The sequence below is a fragment of the Salmo trutta genome, chromosome 34 (genome assembly GCF_901001165.1).
Source record: "Salmo trutta chromosome 34, fSalTru1.1, whole genome shotgun sequence".
Lineage (NCBI taxonomy): Eukaryota > Metazoa > Chordata > Actinopteri > Salmoniformes > Salmonidae > Salmo > Salmo trutta.
In genome coordinates this window covers 38,407,828-38,430,326 of record NC_042990.1, presented here as the reverse complement: position 1 = coordinate 38,430,326, position 22,499 = coordinate 38,407,828, and the positions used below count along the sequence as shown (strand labels likewise).

At 41.7% G+C, this 22,499-nt stretch overlaps 1 protein-coding gene and 1 long non-coding RNA gene across 2 annotated transcripts; both read left to right on the top strand.

Moving 5' to 3' along the window:
- Positions 1-516: 516 nt before the first annotated feature.
- Positions 517-6,692, top strand: LOC115174139 (uncharacterized). The gene is made up of 2 exons (XR_003871735.1): positions 517-1,723; positions 2,074-6,692. It is a non-coding gene; the product is annotated as an uncharacterized LOC115174139 (long non-coding RNA).
- A 1,004-nt stretch (positions 6,693-7,696) lies between these two features.
- txlna (taxilin alpha) lies at positions 7,697-22,068 on the top strand. Its single transcript, XM_029732828.1, has 12 exons — positions 7,697-7,777; positions 8,473-8,675; positions 13,742-14,131; positions 14,484-14,575; positions 15,395-15,565; positions 17,489-17,554; positions 17,753-17,881; positions 18,074-18,193; positions 18,532-18,606; positions 18,743-18,835; positions 18,930-19,025; positions 19,468-22,068. Exons 2-12 carry the CDS (start codon positions 8,483-8,485, stop codon positions 19,777-19,779), a joined length of 1,737 nt encoding a protein of 578 aa, XP_029588688.1. The 5' UTR covers positions 7,697-7,777; positions 8,473-8,482; the 3' UTR covers positions 19,780-22,068.
- The last annotated feature ends 431 nt before the right edge of the window (positions 22,069-22,499 follow it).

Genomic DNA, 22,499 nt, shown 5'->3' with positions numbered 1-22,499 from the left:
GGCCTTTTTTCGTTTTTTTTCTTTTGGATTTCTCTGACCCCTGGTATGCGTTCCATATGGCACACTATTCCCTATATAGTGCACTACTTCTGACCCTATGGGCTCTGGCCAAAAGCTGTGTAATATATATAGTGTGCCATTTGGGACTTGGCCCTGGTGTAAATATCTTTGTGCTGGCTGAGTTGTACTAGGCCCTGGAATGTGATGAGGTGTTGCTGCCCCCCCCCCCCCCCCGGTGTGTCTGTGGTAGGATTTGCATGGTGTTTCTATTGCCTTACCTACTGTCATGGAGTATCCCTTTGCCAAACACCTGGTAGTACGCACCCTGGTAGTACGCACCCTGGTAGTACGCACCCTGGTAGTACGCACCCTGGTAGTACGCACCCTGGTAGTACGCACCCTGGTAGTACGCACCCTGGTAGTACGCACCCTGGTAGTACGCACCCTGGTAGTACGCACCTCTCGTTTGAGAGAGGCGTGGGAGAGAGGCAGGGGGGGCGGGAGAGAGGAGGAGGAGGAGGAGGAGGAGGAGGGGGAGTGGAGGAAGAGGGGGAGCGGGAGAGAGTGCCGTAATTTAGGTCTTAGAAAATCTAACAATATATAAGAATTTAATGTCCCATTGAGAAGAGAAAGTACAGGGGACAGAGCTTATCATGTATTAGATGGTATAGTTCAGGGGACAGTTATCACATATTAGTGGTGGTGAGGTAATACCATCTATTGTCTAGTTGATGGTGAGGTAATACCATCTATTGTCTAGTTGATGGTGAGGTAATACCATCTATTGTCTAGTTGATGGTGAGGTAATACCATCTATTGTCTAGTTGATGGTGAGGTAATACCATCTATTGTCTAGTTGATGGTGAGGTAATACCATCTATTGTCTAGTTGATGGTGAGGTAATACCATCTATTGTCTAGTTGATGGTGAGGTAATACCATCTATTGTCTAGTTGATGGTGAGGTAATACCATCTATTGTCTAGTTGATGGTGAGGTAATACCATCTATTGTCTAGTTGGTGGTGAGGTAATACCATCTATTGTCTAGTTGATGGTGAGGTAATACCATCTATTGTCTAGTTGATGGTGAGGTAATACCATCTATTGTCTAGTTGGCGGTGAGGTAATAGTGTGGTGATTGTGTGTAGGGTTACATCTGATATCTGTTGTTGTTTTTGCGTTCTACTGTTGAATCCTCCAACCAGGATTTCTGTAAAACGGGAATTTGAGAAAAGTAAACGTAATTTTGCAACTCTGCCGTGTTGGAAAGAAATGGAAATGACAACTTGTAACGTTGCATGGGTCATTGTGATGGGGATAAGTACTATGTATCATGGTGATAAGTACTAGGTATCGTTGCGATGGTGATAAGTACTAGGCATCATTGCGATGGTGATAAGTACTAGGCATCGTTGCGATGGTGATAAGTACTAGGCATCGTGGGGATAAGTACTAGGCATCGTGGGGATAAGTACTAGGCATCGTGGGGATAAGTACTAGGCATCGTGGGGATAAGTACTAGGCATCGTGGGGATAAGTACTAGGCATCGTGGGGATAAGTGATGGGGATAAGTACTAGCTATCATGGGGATAAGTACTAGTCATCATGGGGATAAGTACTAGTCATCATGGGGATAAGTACTCAGTATTATGGTGATGGGGATATGTACTAGGTATCATGGGGATAAGTACTAGGTATCATTGTGATGGGGATATGTACTAGGTATTATGGGGATAAGTACTAGGTATCATTGTGATGGGGAGAAGTTCTAGGTATCATGGGGATAAGTACTAGGTATCATTGTGATGGGGATATGTACTAGGTATTATTGTGATGGGGATATGTACTAGGTATCATGGGGATAAGTACTAGCTATCATTGTGATGGGGATATGTACTAGGTATCATGGGGATAAGTACTAGCTATCATTGTGATGGGGATATGTACTAGGTATCATGGGGATAAGTACTAGCTATCATTGTGATGGGGATATGTACTAGGTATCATGGGGATAAGTACTAGCTATCATTGTGATGGGGATATGTACTAGGTATCATGGGGATAAGTACTAGGTATCATTGTGATGGGGATATGTACTAGGTATCATGGGGATAAGTACTAGGTATCATTGTGATGGGGAGAAGTTCTAGGTATCATGGGGATAAGTACTAGGTATCATTGTGATGGGGATATGTACTAGGTATCATTGTGATGGGGATATGTACTAGGTATCATGGGGATAAGTACTAGGTATCGATGTGTGTTATTCTCTGTCCCTCTCATAGGGTGCATTTTAAATGGCACTGTATTCCTCTTCGTACACTCGTTTTGACAGGAGCCACCTAGGGAGCCTCTATATCAGACAGGGTGTCATTTGAGATGAAAACATAGATCTAACGACAACCAGGGTTTGGCAAGGGATACGTCTTTTTAATTTAGACCGTGACGAACCTAACCGCAGATATTCTAGTAAAGAAGATGTATTTGCACACACACTTCATGCATACAACACCAGCAGACAGTACACTGTACACACGGACGAGTGTTACACAACAAGGAGATACAACTTCCATAATCCCCTTTTTTAATTTAATTTTTTTTGAATGATCCATGGGTTTTCTTTTTCTTTCTGTGTTCTTATTTCCACAGGTTTGGTTTTCGATGCAGTATGTTCATTCAAGGTTTTCTTGCATCGTTTTTGCCACTTCCTTTTTTTAGGCACTTTTGAAGTTATGCACTTAGAAAACATGTTTTATTAAATAATGCACCCACCCACAGTGCGATGCTTTTTGAAAAGATTAGATTAATACTGGAGATGGAAGGTAATGACACAACGGATTATTAAAGTGAAACAATCACATTCACAGCAACATTTCATACCTCCCTTTTAAAGAATATCAGAGATTCTGTTATTTTCTTGAGGAAGTGCATGGTGTAATTCTTGATATTAGGGAAACCTATTTTCTCCCTTCTCTGCTACATTGACTGAAGATGGTTTGATGTTATGCCCTTAGACACAGATCTAGGATCGGCTTAACCTCAATCATAACCTTAAATATAAATTTGGGGGGGGGGGGGCGTTAAAGCTGAACTCAGATCAGTGTCTATGGGTTGAGTGGAGCTTATGGATCCAAAGTCTGGTAGTGTGTGACCTTTTTCACTGACTGCAGTTGTGTGAGGGAAGAGACATATGTTCAATGATTATGTTCCCATCGGAGTCTGGTAGCAACTTGTTCTGTGCATCCCCCCATTTCCCCTTGAACCGACTGGGTTGAGCTAAACAACATCGGAATAGTAGCATTTTTGGATTGTTTGGTAGCAAAAAAAAAGTGAATGTGGACAATGTGGGGTTAAAAGCTGTATGTTTTATTTCAAACTTTTCACAAAGTCTGAAGTGTCTTTTTTGGAAGGATATATGTAACGCAGCAGGATTTCCTCATTTTGGGGGGGGTGACTTCATATGCTAGCTATGAGAGGACCCTTGCCTTTGCACCTGTTTATATAGCAAGTCATTCCCTTATGGTTATATTGTCCTACCTGATGTGATGTCTCGGTAGGTTGAGGGCCATGGCTTTATGCAATGTCTTACCCTATTATATGTTATGGTCTGCAATGATGAGGATGATTCGTGGTCTGCAATGATGAGGATCATTCGCGGTCTGTAGTGATGAGGATGATTCGCGGTCTGTAGTGATGAGGATGATTCGCGGTCTGTAGTGATGAGGATGATTCGCGGTCTGTAGTGATGAGGATGATTCGCGGTCTGTAGTGATGAGGATGATTCGCGGTCTGTAGTGATGAGGATGATTCGCGGTCTGTAGTGATGAGGATGATTCGCGGTCTGTAGTGATGAGGATGATTCGCGGTCTGTAGTGATGAGGATGATTCGCGGTCTGTAGTGATGAGGATGATTCGCGGTCTGTAGTGATGAGGATGATTCGCGGTCTGCAATGATGAGGATGATTCGCGGTCTGCAATGATGAGGATGATTCGCGGTCTGCAATGATGAGGATGATTTGTGGTCTGCAATGGTTTGGGACATGTGCTTTGGTTGACATGCAAAATGTATTCAAATTTGTTAAGAGACAAAGCTTGGCATTGATCTGACAGAGAGCAGTATGCACCATGGTTCTCTAAAAGGGGAAATGGTTGTCCACAGAACAAGTGATCTCCAAACAGACATCTGAGACTAAATACATCTAGAAAAGAATGAAACATTAGCTAAATAACTTTCTCTACATCACTAACATGTGAAGCAGCATTTTATATATTAGTAGGCTTATTTGTTTTGGTTTTTTTTTTCATGTCTACTTTTGTGTGCAGTCTATCAACAAAGACTACCAGAATAGTAAGATATTAAACAAATCAGTGGATCAAATATATATTTCTAATTGTTAAAAAAGGAAAATGCACTCCTATTCACTGAAGTGCCAATCTTGACCAACTAAAGACTTGAGGTTGATTTAAATGTCTCTTGATTTAGTGATCATAATCTTTTCTTTTTTTTTTCTTGAATGTGTACGTTTGTAGTGCACAATACTGTTGCTGTATTTTCCTTATCTTCTAGTTCCATGACTTGCCGTGGTTTCTCTAAACAAGTGGCATTCTTTACTGCTTTTTGCACAAAAAAAACTGTGGGATTGGGTCAGAACAGAGGAATAATTTAATCGGCAAAAAAAAAAAAACTTATTTTATTCTATCATGGTGATCCGTCTAAGTGAATAACGATGCTCTTTTCTTCCATTTGAATGTGTTTTCACTGTTCAGACCTCAAGCTGATGCAACTGCAGGACCGCCAGTCCAGACATGGGTTTGATTAGAAAAAGGCAGAGCCATCAAGTGTAATTTTAGGCTGAGACAGACTGCACTGCACATTAGGTCCCTGAGTTTTTCCTTAGTTAGGTAACATGCTCTAGAAAAGCTCCGGGCCCAGGTTCAGGTCAGTTATAGCAGGCAGGGCCATGTTCAGTAGCAAAACATTTTCAAACATTGCAGATGGAGAAGCCACAAATGGAGCCACCGTGATTCATTATTCTACATTTTAGAGGCATGTTTGTTCTACATAGAAATATTTCTATCTTAATGTTCCAAACTGTTGTGCCCTGCTGAACGGTCTGCTCAACTGGAACTTCCATGTTGGCACGACCCATCTACCCACAAACAACTAACAGCCACACAATGAGTAACCCATCTACCCACAAACAACTAACAGCTAATTCAAAATGGAGACTTTTTTTTTTTTTTTTACTTTGTGGTGCTTTGCCGTTGTATGTATATTGACTTGGATATGGAGGGTATATAATTATTATTGGCTGTCCAGACCCAGTCACTCAATCAACCAATCACTTGTCCAGAGACAACTTTGAGCTATGTCTTGATTTAGCACAGCGAATCAGAAGCTACATCCTTGGCTGAGAATGAACAACCTACCAACCAACCAGAGCTGCAATAGAATATTCTCTAGAAGTCAGCCATCCCCAGGGATTCATTTAAGACTGCTTCCCAAAGTGCATATCTAATGTACTACTTTTAGAACAGGGGTCCATGGGGCTCTGGTGAAAAGTAGTGTGTTACATAGGGAATAGACTTGTCATTTGGGACAGAATTTTCCTTCCTTCCTTCCCCCTCTCTCTTCAGTGCAATTAACAGAGCTTAATGAATCATACACATGTGTAATGATTTCTGCAAAGTGCTGAAATGCTTCATATGGCAATAGTAGAGGGCCAGGAGGTTTTTCCTGACCAGGAGAAAATCAAATGTTATTTGTCACATGCGTCCAGTACACCAGGTGTAGATCTTACAGTGAAATGCTTACAAGCCCTTAACCAGTTTTAAGAAGGGGGAAAAAAGGTGTTAAAGTATTTATTTACTAAAATTACGGTGTCCCAAATGGCACTATATTCCCTATAGCAGGGGTATTTTCTTTTATACTTGATAATGAATTGCACACATCTGATGTCCCAGGTCTAAATCAGTCCCTGATTAGAAGGGAACAATGAAATAGTGCAGTGAAACTGGCTTCAAGGGCCAGAGTTGAGTTTGAGGCCCCTATATAATCCACAACTTTTGACCAGAAACCTATTGGCCATGGTCAAAAGTAGTGCACTATATATGAAATAGGGTGCCATTTGGGAGGGCCTACTGGGTTGTAGTTATTTCCTATAGGCCTGTCAGGCCCTATGGTCCGAAATAACTCCTACCCCTAGGCAAAGATTTGAAAAAGAATGAAGATAACATTTAAATGGGACTTTTCTTGTCGTCCGTCCTAGATCCTGTAAATGTGTATATCTTCGAAAATCCCAAGCCACGCCTTTAGTGCTCAGCTTTATCAAATAAATAATGCTATCTATTCTACAATTGTTTACAATGCGAAATGTTTGTAAAGTATTTTTCATATGTCATAACTGACCAGTCTTGATGTATACTCTTTTGATCCTCTCATTTATCTTTCGCAATGTATTTATTTTTAAAACAATTGTTTTTTTTGTGCTTACGATTACCCATCTTATACTGTGACTTGACTTGACTTTACCGACGATATGAATGAGTGACGAGAAACTGATACACTTCAACGGAACATGACACAAACAGGAATACATAAACAAAAAAAAATGCATTAACAAATATTGGAAATGTATACAAGTGGAAACTGTCAAATATATATATTAAAACAAATGTTGCAACCCTTTCAATGTCTGTTGATTTTTTTTCCTTTGCTTGAACATGTTTTGAATGACAAAAAAAGATACCAAAACGTGAATGCATTTTACTGCTGTTTGTGTGAGAAGAAACTTTACTGAACAAAAATATAAACGCAACATGTAAAGTTTTGGTCCCGTGTTTCACGAGCTGAAATAAAATATCCCAGAAATGTTCCATGTGCATGAAAATCTTACTTCTCTCAAATTTTGTGCACAAATTTGTTTACATCCCTGTTAGTGAGCGTTTCTCCTTTGCTAAAAATAATCGATCCACCTGACAGGTGTGGCATGTCATGAAGCGGATTAAACAGCATGATCATTACATGGGTGCACATTGTACTGGGGACAAAAGGCCTCTCTAAAATGTGCAGTTTTGTCACACAACACAATGCCACAGATGTCTCAAGTTTTGAGGGAGAGTGCAATTGGCATGCTGACTGTGCAAATGTCCACCATAGCTGTTGTGAGAGAATGTAATGTTAATTTCTCTACGATAAGCCACCTCTAATGTCATTTTAGAGAATTTGACAGTACGTCCAACCGGCCTCAACCGCAGACTACGTGAAACCACGCCAGCCCAGGACCTCCACATCTGGCTTCTTCAACTGGGGTATCATCTGAGACCAGCCACCTGGACAGCTGATGAAACGGAGGAGTATTTCTGTCTGTAATAAAGCCTTTATGTGGGGAAAAACTCATTCAGATTGTCTGGGCTGGCTCCCAAGTGGGTGGGCTTATGCCCTCCCTGGCCCACCCATGGCTGCACCTCTGCCCAGTCATGTGAAATCCATAGATAAGGGATTTATACATTTATTTAAATTAACTGATTTCCTTATATGAACTGTAACTCAGTAAAGTTGTTAAAATTGTTGCATCTTGCGTTTATATTTTTGTTCAGTATAGAAACCGTGAATAAAAGTTTTTGTAGTTCTGAGTCGGGCGTTTGAACGACATATTCCACTTTCCCGCAAATTTTATATACGCACTTCCGTTGTGCATTGTGTATTTCCTGTCTCGGTTGGTAGGAGGAAAAGCAGCAGGCAACAGAGACGTGTATTTATTGAGTTGGAAGAAGGTAAACCGTAATATTTATTTTCTAATAAAGTACCTAAGGCTTATTCCAAGTATGAATAATGACTGTGCCATATGAGGTTTCGTGTTTCTTTGGGTTGTTCCCTAGCGTAGAGCCAAGCTAGAAAGCAAAATGCTAACTAGCGAACTTAGCTAGCTTACGAACTCTTCTAAGCGGCACTGTTATTTGTTAAACTAGTTTCACTTTCTAGTAGCTAAGTTGTGTTTGGTTGCTAATAGAAGGGGTGTTGGTTCACTTGCTAGACAAAACTAGTGAGTTGATGACTTTCCAAAATTGTAAACTCTTCTACTAGCTAGCATATAGCTAGCTAGAGTTTGGCCGTCTTGAAAATGTAACTTCGTCCACATTTATTCGTTGCTATGCTGGTAACTTAGCTAGTTAACGTTAGTTCGCTGTCGTTCGCCATTTCAGATTCATTTTACATTCGTATAAGCGTGATTACTGGTGACCAACTGACCGAAAGTTAGCTAACTTAAAGGTTTAACTAGACTTCAGTGACACATCCCCATTGACGTTTGGCAGTTCCGTTTCTTGCTTTTCTCAAGTGCAGGTGCAACATGTGTTTTATAATAGCCAGCGAATATTTGAATATTCGGATCTGTAACAGACACGGCACAGTTAGAGTTTTACTTAAACAAACAATGATCGACTAACATTTTTTTTATAATATGTTTCAGGCATTTCATCATGAAGAAACAGGACACGGAAGAGTCGGCCACGCAGGGCAGTGACGCGGCTCCACCACCTGGCACTGGAGAGATTGAGGGAAGCACAGCGGCAAAAGACGTTACAGAGACCAGTAGTCCAAAAGACGTTATAGACACCGTCAGCCCTAAAGAGCCAGATAGACCATCACAGATTGATGGGGCTGAAAGTTCAGGTAAAGTTGGCACTGTGTTGTCACTGATGTTATGGAAATAATAACACTAGTCACATGCACAAATTTTCAATGTTTATGGTGAACATATTTTGACAAGGTTTGACTATTTGTCACTATAGTTTTGAGTAGCTATCACATCTTTCAGCCACATCGTGTAAAGTTTTGCAGTATTAAAATAATGAATTTAACTCCACGTCTATTGAGCTAAGGAACCTTCAACAACCCTCATGACACTTAATTCCTATTTACACTTTAGGGTTGAATATTTTCACGCTATTTTACAAATGTTCCGTCCTGAGAATAAATCACTTTTCTGATTGAAAGTTCAAGCCTGACGTTAGCTGAGCATGATGAGCCATACATTAAATACATTTTATCAGCCCTACATTAGACATTTCATGAGCCCAAGCTAAAAAAAAAAAGGCCAAATGATTGTGCCGTTATCCAATACAGAAAAACATGAAAGCCCATTGATGTGGCTAGCTCTGAGCTGTCTTGGGTAAATAAATGAAACTTCTGAGCTTCAGTAGGTTCATCTTTTTGTGTGTGAACTGTATTGTAGGGACTGGAATTACGCACATCCTTCAACTGTGATGAATCATGTTCTCTCCCTGCTTTTTGTGCAGCACATGCAGCCTACACAAGTTTTTTTTTTATTTAACCTTTATTTAACTAGGCAAGTCAGTTAACTTTTCTGGGCAAGGTGGGACGTGACTGTCCCACACTATTCAACAGCCAGTGAAATAGCATGGCGCGAAATACAAAACAGCAAAAATATCATAATTTCAATTTCTCAAACATACGACTATTTTACACCATTTTAAAGATACACTTCTCCTTAATGTAACCACATTGTCCGATTTTAAAAAGGCTTTACAGCGAAAGCAAAACATTAGATTATGCTAGGAGAGTACATAGACAAAAATAACCACACAGTCATTTTCCAAGCAAGGAGATATGTCACAAAAACCCAAAACACAGCTAAATGAAGCACTAACCTTTGATGATCATCATCAGATGACACTCCTAGGACATCATGTTACACAATACATGTATGTTTTGTTCGATAAAGTTCATATTTATATCCAAAAACAGCATTTTACATTGGCGCATGATGTTCAGAAAATGTATTCCCACCAAAACATCCGGTGAATGAGCACATCAATTTACAAAAATACTCGTCATAAACGTTGACAAAATACATAAGAATTATTTGAAGAATTATAGATACAGTACTCCTTGATGCAACCGCTGTGTCAGATTTTAAAATAGCTTTTCGGCGAAAGCACATTTTTCTATATCCTGAGTACATAGCTCGCCATCAAAGCAAACTATATAGACACCCGCCAAGTTCTGGGGTCACCTAAACTCAGAATTAGTATTATAAATATTCTCTTACCTTTGCTGATCTTCGTCAGAATGCACTCCCAGGACTGCTACTTCCACAAGAAATGTTGTTTTTGTTCGAAATAATCCATTTTTATGTCCAAATACCAGGTCACTATCCAAAAGCATTATGCGCGAGCGCAATTCGAGACACGAAAAGTCTAAATGTTCCATTACCGTTAGTAGAAGCATGTCAAACGTTGTTTACAATCAATCTTTATGGTATTTTTAACGTAAAAATGCGATAATATTCCAACCGGACGATAGCGTATTCATTCCAGGAGAAAAAGGAGGGGCGCGCCAAACGTGCCTGCGCAGTAAACAACTCACTGGTCCCAGGCAGTCCACTCATTGACTGAGCTCCTATTCTCTGCCCGGTTACAGGAGAATGATGGAAAAACCTTCTGAAGGCTTTTGACAGCCAATGGAAGCCTTAGGAAGTGCAACATGACCCCCACAGAGGGGTCACGTTCTGGGTTTTGATAGGGATTCAAAAGAACAACTACAATTCTCAGATCTCCCACTTCCTGGTTGGATTTTTCTCTGGTTTTTGCCTGCCATATGAGTTCTGTTATACTCACAGACTTTATTTAAACAGTTTTAGAAACTTCAGAGTGTTTTCTATCCAAATCTACTAATAATATGCATATTCTAGCTTCTGCGTTTGAGTAGGAGGCAGTTTAATTTGGGTACGTTTTTCATCCGGCCTTGAAAATACTGCCCCCTACACTTTAAGAAGTTAAGAACAAATTCTTATTTTCAAACCGGCAAGTATCTCGTTCGAATCCAGGCTGCATCACATCCGGCTGTGATTGGGAGTCCCGTAGGGCGGTGCACAATTGGCCCAGCGTCGTCCAGGTTTGGCCGGGGTAGGCCATCATTGTAAATAAGAATTTGTTCTTTACTGACTTGCCTAGTTTTTAAATAAAGGTTTAAAAAAAAATCCCCTAACCCGGATGGCGCTGGGCCAATTTCTGCGCCACCCAAAGTTACTAGTGTAGGCTAGCGAATTTGTTTTTCATGTTGAAATATAATGGGGCCTATTTGTATAATTTGTAGGCTGACTCGAGTGGTGTGTGTATATATCTTTCATAATAGTTCCCCTGTTAATTAGTCTACTTGTTTCTCTATCTGTTGTTGCTTCCTTCCTCACTTTCAAATGTTAAATGAAAGTGTTTCGTTGTCCTTATCTTCATCATTCTAATGACATCCTTGAATAATATAGGACCAGAATTAGATGCAGGAGGTTTTCACTTCTCTTCACGAATATTGAATGGTTATGGGTCTGAATAAATTATTGCTATAGCCTACCACCGCCATCTGAATGGTTATGGGTCTGAATTAATAATTGCTATAGCCTACCACCATTGCGCGTTTGGTCTTCTTTCAAACTACCTTTGAGTTCTGTTGGCTGCTGTATTTAACATTCAGCAAACGAGCTTCCGTCCCTCTTCGAATAGTGTTTTGGTAGAAGAAACGGGACAAACAATGATTTCCAGCAAGCTATTCTAGTCTAGCTTTTCCTGCATGAGACCCCAAGAGCTAAGGAAGTTTTTTTAAGGAGAGGCCAGTGGAGCATAGGTGTGTGTATTGCTCAAGAAACAGGGGCTAAAGGCTAAGTTGTAAGCTTATTTTGCATAACCCATCATTAATTAACTAAATATAAGGCTAATACTGCATTGAATTTATTACCTGAAAGAGGTAGGCTAGGATATATATCTTAATTAACAAAAATCTGTTATCTATTTTGAATGCTGCTTTAACTTCATACGACACCGGGATTGATTTTGACAATAGCCAGTGAAAAATCGGAGCGCCAAATTCAAAACCACAAATGTAATAATTTCAATTTCTCAAACATACGACTATTTTACACCATCTTAAAGATACACTTCTTCTGAATCGAACCACGTTGCCCGATTTTAAAAAGGCTTTACAACGAAAGCAAAACATTAGATTATGTTAGGACAGTACATATACAAAAATAACCACAGCCATTTTCCAAGCAAGGAGATGTCACAAAAACCAGAAAACCAGCTAAAATGATGCACTAACCTTTGACGATCTTCATCAGATGACACTGCTATGACATCATGTTACACAATACATGCATTTTTTTTGTTTGATCAAGTTAATATTTATATCCAAAAACAGCATTTTACATTGGCGTGTGATGTTCAGAAAATATTTTGCCTCCAATACTGCAGGTGAATCAGCACAACAATTTACAAAAATACTCATAAATGTTGATAAAATATTAAACTGTTATTCAAAGAATTATAGATGAACATCTCCTTTATGAAACCGCTGTGACAGATTTCAAAAAAGCTTCACGGGGAAAGCACACTTTGCAATAATCTGAGTACGGCGCTCAGAAAAATACACTAGGCAATACAGATGCCCGCCATTTTGGAGTCATCTAAAATCATAAATAGCATTAGAAATATTCACTTTGATCTTCATCAGAAGGCACTTCCAGGAATCCCAGGTCCACAATAAATGTTGTTTTGTTTGATAAAGTCCATAATTTATGTCCAAATACCTCCTTTTTGTTTGCGCGTTCAGTAAGCTACTCCAAATGTAGGAAGTGCGTGGAAAATTTCACGACGAAAAGTAAAAAAAAGTTATATTTACGTTCGTTGAAACATGCCAAATGTTGTAAAGCATCAATCTTTAGGGCCTTTTTAACGTAAAACATCAATAATATTCCAACCAGAATATTCCAATGTCTTAAACGTTATGGAACACAGCTACCTCATGTGAATGTGCGCCAATGAACTCATGTCATTTTCTGGGTCACCAACTTCCCGGTCTTCTTGTTCGCTCTCTGTTCACTGCAAAAGGTTGAAACTAGGTTCTAAAGACTGTTGACATCTAGTGGAAGCCTTAGGTTTCATTTTGCACTTCCTAAGTCACTGTGTGTTAGATAGGCAATGACTTGGAAAGACTACAAGCATCAGATTTCCACTTCCTGGTTGGATTTTTCTCAGGTTTTTGCATGCCATATGTTATACTCAGACATCATTCAAACAGTTTTATAAACTTCAGAGTGTTATCTATCCAAATCTACTAATAATATGCATATCCTAGCTTCTGAGTTTGAGTAGGAAGCAGTTTAATATGGGCACGTATTTCATCCGAAAGTGAAAATACTGCGTTCTTTATATTGCTGTAGCATAGGCTATGCAGCAGCAAATGTAGGCCTACCTGTCACAAGAAGAAAACGTTACCATGATCGGTCTATATGCATTTCAAACTCACTCCACCTGGAGATGGGCTGTCTGTCCCCACCCGGAGATGGGCTGTCTGTCCCCACCCGGAGATGGGCTGTCTGTCCCCACCCGGAATGTTGATGAGTCATCATGCTGAGGCCGTAAAGAAGCCAGATTTAGACATTGCATATCATTTTAACAGTTCCATTTCACGCCATGCTATTCATTTTAAATAATTCTGTTATTTATCCTGGGTAAAGGGAGTGGTTTTGGGTGGTAAATCTTAGTAACTGGGTTCCCACCCTTCAACCCTAGTACACATAAGCACATAGGCAGGACCGCAAAGTATCACAACGGTGGCAGCAGCATAGCCATATATTGTGACGGTGATGAGTTAACGCTTCCATACAGCCGGTACACCTTAGCTAGTGTTGTAATAACATATTTTTCCTTCACTTCTGTATCTAGTGGCTGAAGTGTCTGCCGTTCCCAACACAGCAGAGTCTGCAGCTCTCCCCGCGGTCCCACCTGTAGAAGAGCCTGCTTTCGTCCCAGTCTCTACTATGGCAGACCATGTACCCGTCCCAGTCTCTACTGTAGCGGAGGGGGTATCGTCTCAGTGTGACATGGCTGAGGAGCTGAGCCGCCAGCTGGAGGACATCCTCAACACCTACTGCCTGGAGGACAACGGGGAGGACGGGGTTAACCTGCCCAACGGCCAATCACACGGCCCTGTGCTCAACGGCCTGGCCAATGAGAAGGAGCTGGACGTGAAGCCAGAGGATGTCAAAGTGAACGCCGGCGGGGCGGAGAAGGAGAAAGTAAAGACTCAGGAGAAGAAGAAGGTGAAGGGTCTGGGTAAGGACTGGTTCTGTTGCTCTGTCTGAAATCAACCCCTAGGACATATTCCTAGGTGCTTGTCGTTGATCTGGGTGTTGGTCGGTGACCTCCAACCCTGGTCCTGAAGAACAGTATGGAGCTCTTACCCATCCGTATTGGTCACTAATACATCTAGCTGTCATCCATAAGATTTGTTTAGCCATACAGGTGGTGGCTAGGGGTTTAGGACTGGACAGCTTCCCCTTGTGTGTTGGGTCCCTGTTGTGATGAGGTGGTGTTGCACTGAATGCCCCCCCCCCCCCGTGTGTTGTTGGGTCCCTGTTGTGATGAGGTGGTGTTGCGCTGAATGCCCCCCCCCTGTGTGTTGCAGGTAAAGAGATCACCCTGCTGATGCAGACCCTGAATACTCTGAGTACACCAGAGGAGAAACTGACAGGCCTCTGTAAGAAGTATGCTGATCTGGTAAGTAGTGACTCTAATAAAGACTCTGGGTCTGGTGTGGCTCAAAGGCTGTTGGTTTAGTAAATTAACTTTTTTTTATTTGTTTCACTTTAGCATGCTAGCAGCCCTTTTATATCTGGCCTCCATCTGTGTATCAGCCAGTAGTAGTTAGCCTCCATCTGTGTATCAGCCAGTAGTAGTTAGCCTCCATCTGTGTATCAGCCAGTAGTAGTTTGTCTCCTTTGTCTGTCTGTGTCTGTCTGGTCATCATGGGCAGGGTCGGCTCAACGTAGGCTGACCTTCCATGTGGGATTGAGTCCTGGATTTATTGCTGATTCATGAATGTGTGATGCAGTGCAGGTCTGTCCTGTGTGTCCATAACATGTGAGGTGTGATTATGTGACCGATTGCAGCCGTGTATGTAACTGATCAATCTGGTGTATGTGTGACAGGCCTATATGTTTTTTAGTCCTTTTCTGGGTGTGGCTGATGGATGGGAGGGAGCCCAGAGGGGGAGAGAGGCTGGCTGATGGAGGGGAGGCAGCCCAGAGGGGGAGAGAGGCTGGCTGATGGAGGGGAGGCAGCCCAGAGGGGGAGAGAGGCTGGCTGATGGAGGGTCTTTACTGGACAAGGACATGGCTGACACACCCAGCTTCCCTTGGCAGCCTTGTTTGTTTCCCCTCTAGCCTTCCATCATTAGTCTCATTGTAGCCATTTTATCAATAGCTTTTCATTTAAGTGTACTGGAGTTTTAATACATTTTTTTATTTTTTTATTATTAGTTGAACATTTGAATAGTTTTTTTACGCATTAAACTCTAATTTCTGTGTGTGCGTGCAGCTGGAGGAGCAGCGCAACAGTCAGAAGCAAATGCGTGTCCTGCAGAAGAAACAGTCTCAGCTGGTGCAGGAGACAGACCACCTAAAGAAGGAACACAGCAAGGCCATCCTGGCACGCAGTAAACTGGAGTCACTCTGTAGGGAGCTGCAGAGACACAACCGCACACTCAAGGTTGGCAGGATTCCCCAACTGGGGGCCCACAGGTCGAATTTGGCCGCGCGTGATATTATTTGGGCCCCCAAAGTTTTCTGAGCTGAAAAAAAGTGTTTTCATTTTGTTGTTTAACATAAAACACCAGCAAAGTTTCTAATTTTGGAAATCTGTTTGAAATTATTTCCACGTATAATAGAGAGATATCTGATCGTATACAAATATAAGCAAGGTATGAATATATGTTTTAGTCAAATATCTGTTTGGGCTTCTTTCATTCAATTTGCAGTCTACAAATTATAACAAATTATGTTCCGATTCGCCCCTTGGCTGAATCTGGGTAATGATCCCTGAGGTAAAGTATGATGAAGCTGTACCTTTCTCACACTACTGCGCCAAACCGGGCTGAGCTAAGGCGAGCTTGAATGTGCTGGCCACCATTATTGCGCTAACACGGCTGGAAAGGACGGGCCAGCACAGTGTGGCGTAAGTCGGTATTCAGGCCAGCACAGTGTGGCGTAAGTCATAGTTCAGACAGAGAGGGCAGAGCTCACATAAGCCTCCTTTGAGCGGTAAGTCTAAAGCAACCGACTGCAGACAAGTCGCGGAGGTGCGTTTGCGACAGCCGAAAGTTGGACACCAATGTGGTTTTCCAACAAAAAGGCTCAGATCAACATGGCAGTGTTGCCATTGCTTAAAAAATATTTTCTTGATAATGTCAAAATAAACTTGTCTTCAACCCCCAAATCATAGACTCTCAAACTGGAATCATGTTTGTAAATTGTATAATCAATTAGTGATAAAGAGCCTTAAATATCACATTAATTTACACTTCCGTTCAAAAGTTTGGTCACCTAGAAAAGTCCTTGTTTTTGAAAGAAAAGCATTTTTTGTCCATTTTAAAATGACATCAAATTGATCAGAAAAACAATGTAGACATTGTTCATGTTGTAAATTACTATTGTAGCTGGAAACGGTACATTTTTAATGGAATATCTACATAGTCGTACAGAGGCCCATTATCAGCAACCATCACTCCTGTGTTCCAATGGCACGTTGTGTTAGCTAATCCAAGTTTATCATTTTAAAAGGCTAATTGATCATTAGAAAACCCTTTTGCAATTATGTTAGCACAGCTGAAAACTGTTGTTCTGATTAAAGAAGCAATAAAACTGACCTTTAGACTAGTTGAGTATCTGGAGCATCAGCATTTGTGGGTTCGATTACAGGCTCAAAATGTCCAGAAACAAAGCCCTTTCTTCTGAAACTCGTCAGTCTATTCTTGTTCTGAGAAAGGAAGGCTATTCCATGCGAGAAATTGCCAAGAAACTGAAGATCTCGTACAACGCTGTGTACTACACTCTTCACAGAACAGAGCAAACTGGCTCTAATCAGAATAGAAAGGGGGAGGCCCCGGTGCACAATTGAGCAAGAGGACAAGTACATTAGTGTCTAGTTTGAGAAACAGAGGCCTCACAAGTCATCAACTGGCAGCTTCATTAAATAGTACCCTTAAAACACCAGTCTCAACGTCAACAGCGAAGAATCAGCCTATTGATTGGTTGACTGTAGCGCCTCCCACTATGCAGGGGATTGGCTGCAGGATGAAGTTGGCGAAGAGCATCTGTCGACTGCACTGAACTTAATGACTTTTGATCACCGTGATATTTGTCAAGTTCATGCAGTCGACATTATAGGCGCAAGTCTGACAATTTTATCCCCGTAATGCAACACCCCTTGAAAGGCGGTAACCAATGACGCTCAACGACTTGACAAAAGTGATCTTCTCCAACGCACCTACACTAGATGAGTCTTATCGTTCCCTGATTGCTAGGACCATATCTTTGTGAACCAAAATGTTTTTTTTAATTTTTTATTTATTTTATGATTTATGAAGTGAACAACAATGGAGCTTTGCATTTTTAACCTAACTTGCTCTTGCAGGAGGACGGGACACAGCGTGCACGTGTGGAGGAGGAGAAGAGGAAGGTGGTGACATCACACTTCCAGGTGAGCCACTAGCGTTGTGTGTGTAAAGAAAGGATGGATCTCTAGTCTTTCCTTGATTTATTGCCACCATCTTCTCCAATGAGTGTTGAGAAGTAGGCCAAGAATCAAGGGAATACTTCTGACTTTCACCCAAGGATTAAACACTTCCTGGTTGTCTATCATGATGTAACATCTTCTAGTGTGTGTGTGTGTGCCCAGGTGACTCTGAATGACATCCAGGCCCAGATGGAGCAGCATAATGAGAGGAATGCCAGTCTGAGGCTGGAGAACTCTGAGCTGGCAGAGAAGCTCAAGAAACTCATCCAACAGTATGAACTACGAGAGGAGGTGTGTTTTGGAATGGGGAGAATGGTTGGAGTGTGGTTTAGAGTGGGACGCAGACAGGAGGGCTGCAGCTCTGTGCCAGGAAGGACGTGGACATTTTACTTGCATAACTAAAGCATGCAGGAGGCGCAACTGCATTAAAGGTGTAACAATTTTCTGGACATGTGAGTATTAACCCCCCCTGTCCTCTCTCAGCACATTGACAAGGTGTTCAAGCATAAGGACCTGCAGCAACAGCTGGTGGATGCTAAGCTACAACAGGCTCAGGAACTTCTCCTGGAGTCAGAGGACCGCCATCACAGAGAGAAGGACTTTGTGAGTAATAGTAGAATATGGTTGTTTGGTGAACACACTCATCAACATGTTCCAACTCAATAACTATATCATGTGGGATTAGAAACTAGGTGGTTCGAGCCCTGAATGCTGATTGGCTGAAAGTATACCACGGTTGTGACATTTACTTTTACTGCTCTAATTATGTTGGTAACCAGTTTATCATAGCAATAAGGCACCTCGGGGGGGGGGGGGGGTTGTGGTGTCTGGCCAATATACCACGGCTAAGGGCTTTTCTTAGCCACGACGCAACGCCCCCTCGTGCCTTATTGCTTAAATCAAACCCACAACTCTTTATTTTGGTGTCCTCTTCTCTCCAGCTGTTGAAGGAAGCGGTCGAGTCTCAGAGGATGTGTGAGCTGATGAAGCAGCAGGAAGTCCATCTCAAACAACAGGTATCTATCTAGAACGCTCTAGGGACAGAGTGGATGCATCTAGCTCTGGTAAACAACCAGCTGGGAAGTTAATGTGGTGAACTGACCTTCCTCTCTTTCCCCGTTTCCTTCCATCCTCTCCTGTCTGCCCATCCAGCTGTCCTTATACACAGAGAAGTTTGAGGAGTTCCAGACTACTCTGTCCAAGAGCAATGAGGTGTTCACCACCTTCAAACAGGAGATGGAGAAGGTGAGTGTCTGTCACACGTTAGCAGAGATCTCAGAAGAGATGGTCTGTCTTGGTTGTAGTCCACGGTCATGTGACCTGTTTTGTGTGTCCGTAGATGACGAAGAAGATCAAGAAGCTGGAGAAGGAGACCACCATGTATCGCTCCAGGTGGGAGAGCAGCAACAAGGCCCTGCTGAACATGGCTGAGGAGGTAGGCTGGATTTTAATCACTGAATGGGGCTTTTCTATTGGTGTGTTTTTGTTGGGAAAAGTGCAAGATTTACACTTGAGTGTACGAAACATTAGGACCATTCTTGTTACACACAGGAAACTGTTGAGCGCCAAAATCCCAGCAGCGTTGTAGTTCTTGACACAAACCGGTGCGCCTGGCACCTACCATAACCCAGCACTTAAATATTTTGTTTTGCTCATTCACCCTCTGAATTACACATGTACACAATCCATGTCTCAATTGTCTCAAGGCTTAAAAATCCTTCTTTAACCTCTCCTCCCTTTCATCTACACTGATTGAAGTGGATTTAACAAGTGACATCAATAAGGGATCATAGACTGACCAGGTGAATCCAGGTGAAATGTCATGGGGAGAGCAGGTGTTCTCAGTGTAAGTTTGTGTATCTGTGTGTCTTCTGTAGAAAACTCTGCAGGACCGTGAGTTCGACAGCCTCCAGGGGAAGGTAGGGAAGTTGGAAAAGCTTTGCCGGGCGCTGCAGAACGAACGCAACGAACTCAGCAAGAAGGTTCAGGGTCTGAGCACCGGCCCCGGGGACAACGTCCCAGGGGCTGAATCCCCTTCCCTACCCCCCACAGACTCCCAGGAGCCCAGCCCAGACCCCGACACCACCACTCCTAGCTCCCCAATACCCTGCTCCCACGGCTGCCACTGCGGCCCAGAGTTGGACACTGAGAACCAGGCCTGTGCAGCCACCCTCACTGCCCAGGAATGAGACCTCTTACCTGGGCAACACCGCTCAGTCTCCCCTTCACCAACCGATTACCAGCCTGCAAGCCAAGCCACTATTAATGTGGGAGTTAAGAGTGTGGGTCTGTATGATTTTTCCCCCAGAGTTAGATAAAGTTGTCCCCTAACCACAGATCTAGGATCAGCAGATTACCTTACGTCCATCTAAAAACCAATAGGGCGGTGCAAGAAAATCTGACCCTGGATCTGTAGTCAGTTAGCAGCTTCTACCTACTCTGGTACCTCCTGGAGAGTTGAAGGTGGGGATGATGATGGTGGTGTCAGTCAGGGAAGATTATTGAAGGTTCTTCATCCTGCGTGTTTTTTGTTTTGGTCTTTTTTAATTTTCCTTTGAGAACTCTAGTACACAATGTTCATGGAAATCACAGCTTTTATGCGAGGCAAAGCTAGCTAAAGAAAGGCTTCATCCCAAATGGCAACCTATTCCCTATATAGTGCACTACTTTTGACCAGAGCCCTGTTGGAATAGGGTGGTATTTGGGACACAGGCAAAGTGTGATCTACAGTAAAGATGTTGGCACAGATGAGTATTTTGTGTGTGTGCTTGTCTCCATCGGTCCCTCTTTTTCGTGTGTGTGTGTGTCAGTCATAAAGAGGTTAAGATACAGTGAATCTGCAAATGTTGGACTTGAATTTTAGGATTTGTCCCTTTTTATTTTTTTTTTATTTTTATGTTGAGCACACTGAAAACATGGTTAACGCATCAGCGCGCATGTAGGAATCACCTGACCTTTACCTCGGTACAGAGAGCAGAGTGTATATATCTAGTTTGGGGATATCTTGCAAAAGGTCACTTTCATTCCATTTTAGACATCCTTGTTTAGGTCCAGAGCATCAAAACACTTAAAGGGATGGTGTAGATATTCTTTATGAATCTTGCAGAATCGTTGGATCCACAAAAAAATGCTCTTAGACCAGGGGTTTATTCACTAGGAACCAACCGGAAGCAAATGGAGGCGAAACGAGGAGGGACCTTGCTGAATTTGTCCAATAAGAAAATAGTTTTCATTGCTAAATGTTTTCCGCTGCAAAAATGTTTTGTTAACGGTTTGTACAAATGAATACACCTCAAGATTAGACAAAATTGCCTTGTTCTTTCGTTTGGTTTTGGGTTGCTTCTTTATATCAATTTGATGTTCCTCATTCCCACAATATGCAAGTATCCATTCCACACTCGTATTACTTGCTTTTTCAATTTCATTCTACAACATTGGATCCAATGTAAAATGTTGTTTTTAACATTTTCATGCTGGCTGTCTTTTGAGAACATGATCATTTATGGTTAAGATGTAAACATTCCACAAACGGATATTGAAATGTACTGACAAAGGTGGCTACCAATGATACATTCTCTATTCTGTGTGTGTTTTTTGAGAACACATATCTCAACAAGATTGTAACTCAACTTGGACAGTTTGGTTTAATCAGGTCAAATAAAACACGTTTAAACCAGATATTTCTATGCAACCTTCGCATTGTTATCTAGTTCTGTGTCAGTTTGATTTGAGAAGCACTTAATTGAATGTAGTATCAACTCACTTAGATGTGCACTGGCCTGGGGTGTGTTCACTAGGAACCAAATGTTAGCAAACAGAATATAACAGGGAGGGACCAACCTGAATTTCTCCAATAGAAACTCATATTTTTTTGTTGTTGCAAAAAAAAAAAAACGTTCTGTTGTGAGACTGTTTGCTACATGTTGAACCTGAACCTCAGTGGTTAATTGCGAAATTCTTCCTTCTATATAAACCGTGTCACACAACAACTGCTTATTTTCTCTGTACTGTGTAGTGTTGACACAACGTGCGTGTATATACTGTGGTGTAACCAGTGTTCCCCATACTCTTTGAAAAAGGAAGACATTCTGTTTTGTTTTTTTGTTCTTGAGTTTATTTTCACCGTCAGAGTTATGTTGGAAGAAGGATGGCTTTATTCCAATGAAAGTACATTAATCATTTCTGTAGAGTGTATCCATGTTAGCGTCACATGTCTTCCATGTTTTAGTTTGTAGCGTTGGTCTGTCTCTGGGGGCTACCGCTTGAGGAATGCAATACTTTTTCTTTATTACATAAAAAAATAATAAAGAATGACTAACTTTCTTGAGCGCCACTGGGTTTTAGAGATTCATCCGTGTTGATTAAGAACCCAAGATGGTTTCTCTTATTTTGGGTTTTTCCCCGTTTTTTTTATTTCATGTATTTTTCTTACCCTGTATACTCAATGTGTTGCTAATTAAAATATGTACATGTTGTGATCATTGGTCTTTTATTTCTACCCCCTTGCAAGTACTATGAGACCTTTGACTTTTTAAAAAAATATTTAATTAACCTTTTAACTCGGCAAGTCAGTTAAGAACAAATTCTTATTTACAATGACGGCCAAACCCGGACGACGCTGGGCCAATTGTGCGCTGTCCTATGGGACTCCCAATCACAGCCGGTTGTGATACAGCCTGGAATCGAACCAGGGTCTGTAGTGACACTGAGATGTAGTGCCTAAGACCACTGAGCCGATACCTTTTAACTTTGCAACAATGTACAATTCACTGCAGTCTACCGCTGCACAACTATTTCAATGACCTGTGAGTATTTCCAATGCTTTTCTTTACATCCTTAATAGTTTTTCCAAGTGAATATCTAAACTGGACACTTTCAGCCTGAGCAAAATGCGCCTTTTAGAACGTTC

Excerpts from the sequence above, each read along its gene's own strand:
- txlna (XM_029732828.1), top strand. The coding sequence starts at position 8,483 with ATGAAGAAACAGGACACGGAAGAGTCGGCCACGCAGGGCAGTGACGCG. Across the intron at positions 14,132-14,483 it reads GAAGAAGGTGAAGGGTCTGG|GTAAAGAGATCACCCTGCTG; the intron begins GTAAGGACTGGT and ends TGTGTGTTGCAG. Across the intron at positions 18,194-18,531 it reads ATCACAGAGAGAAGGACTTT|CTGTTGAAGGAAGCGGTCGA; the intron begins GTGAGTAATAGT and ends TCTTCTCTCCAG.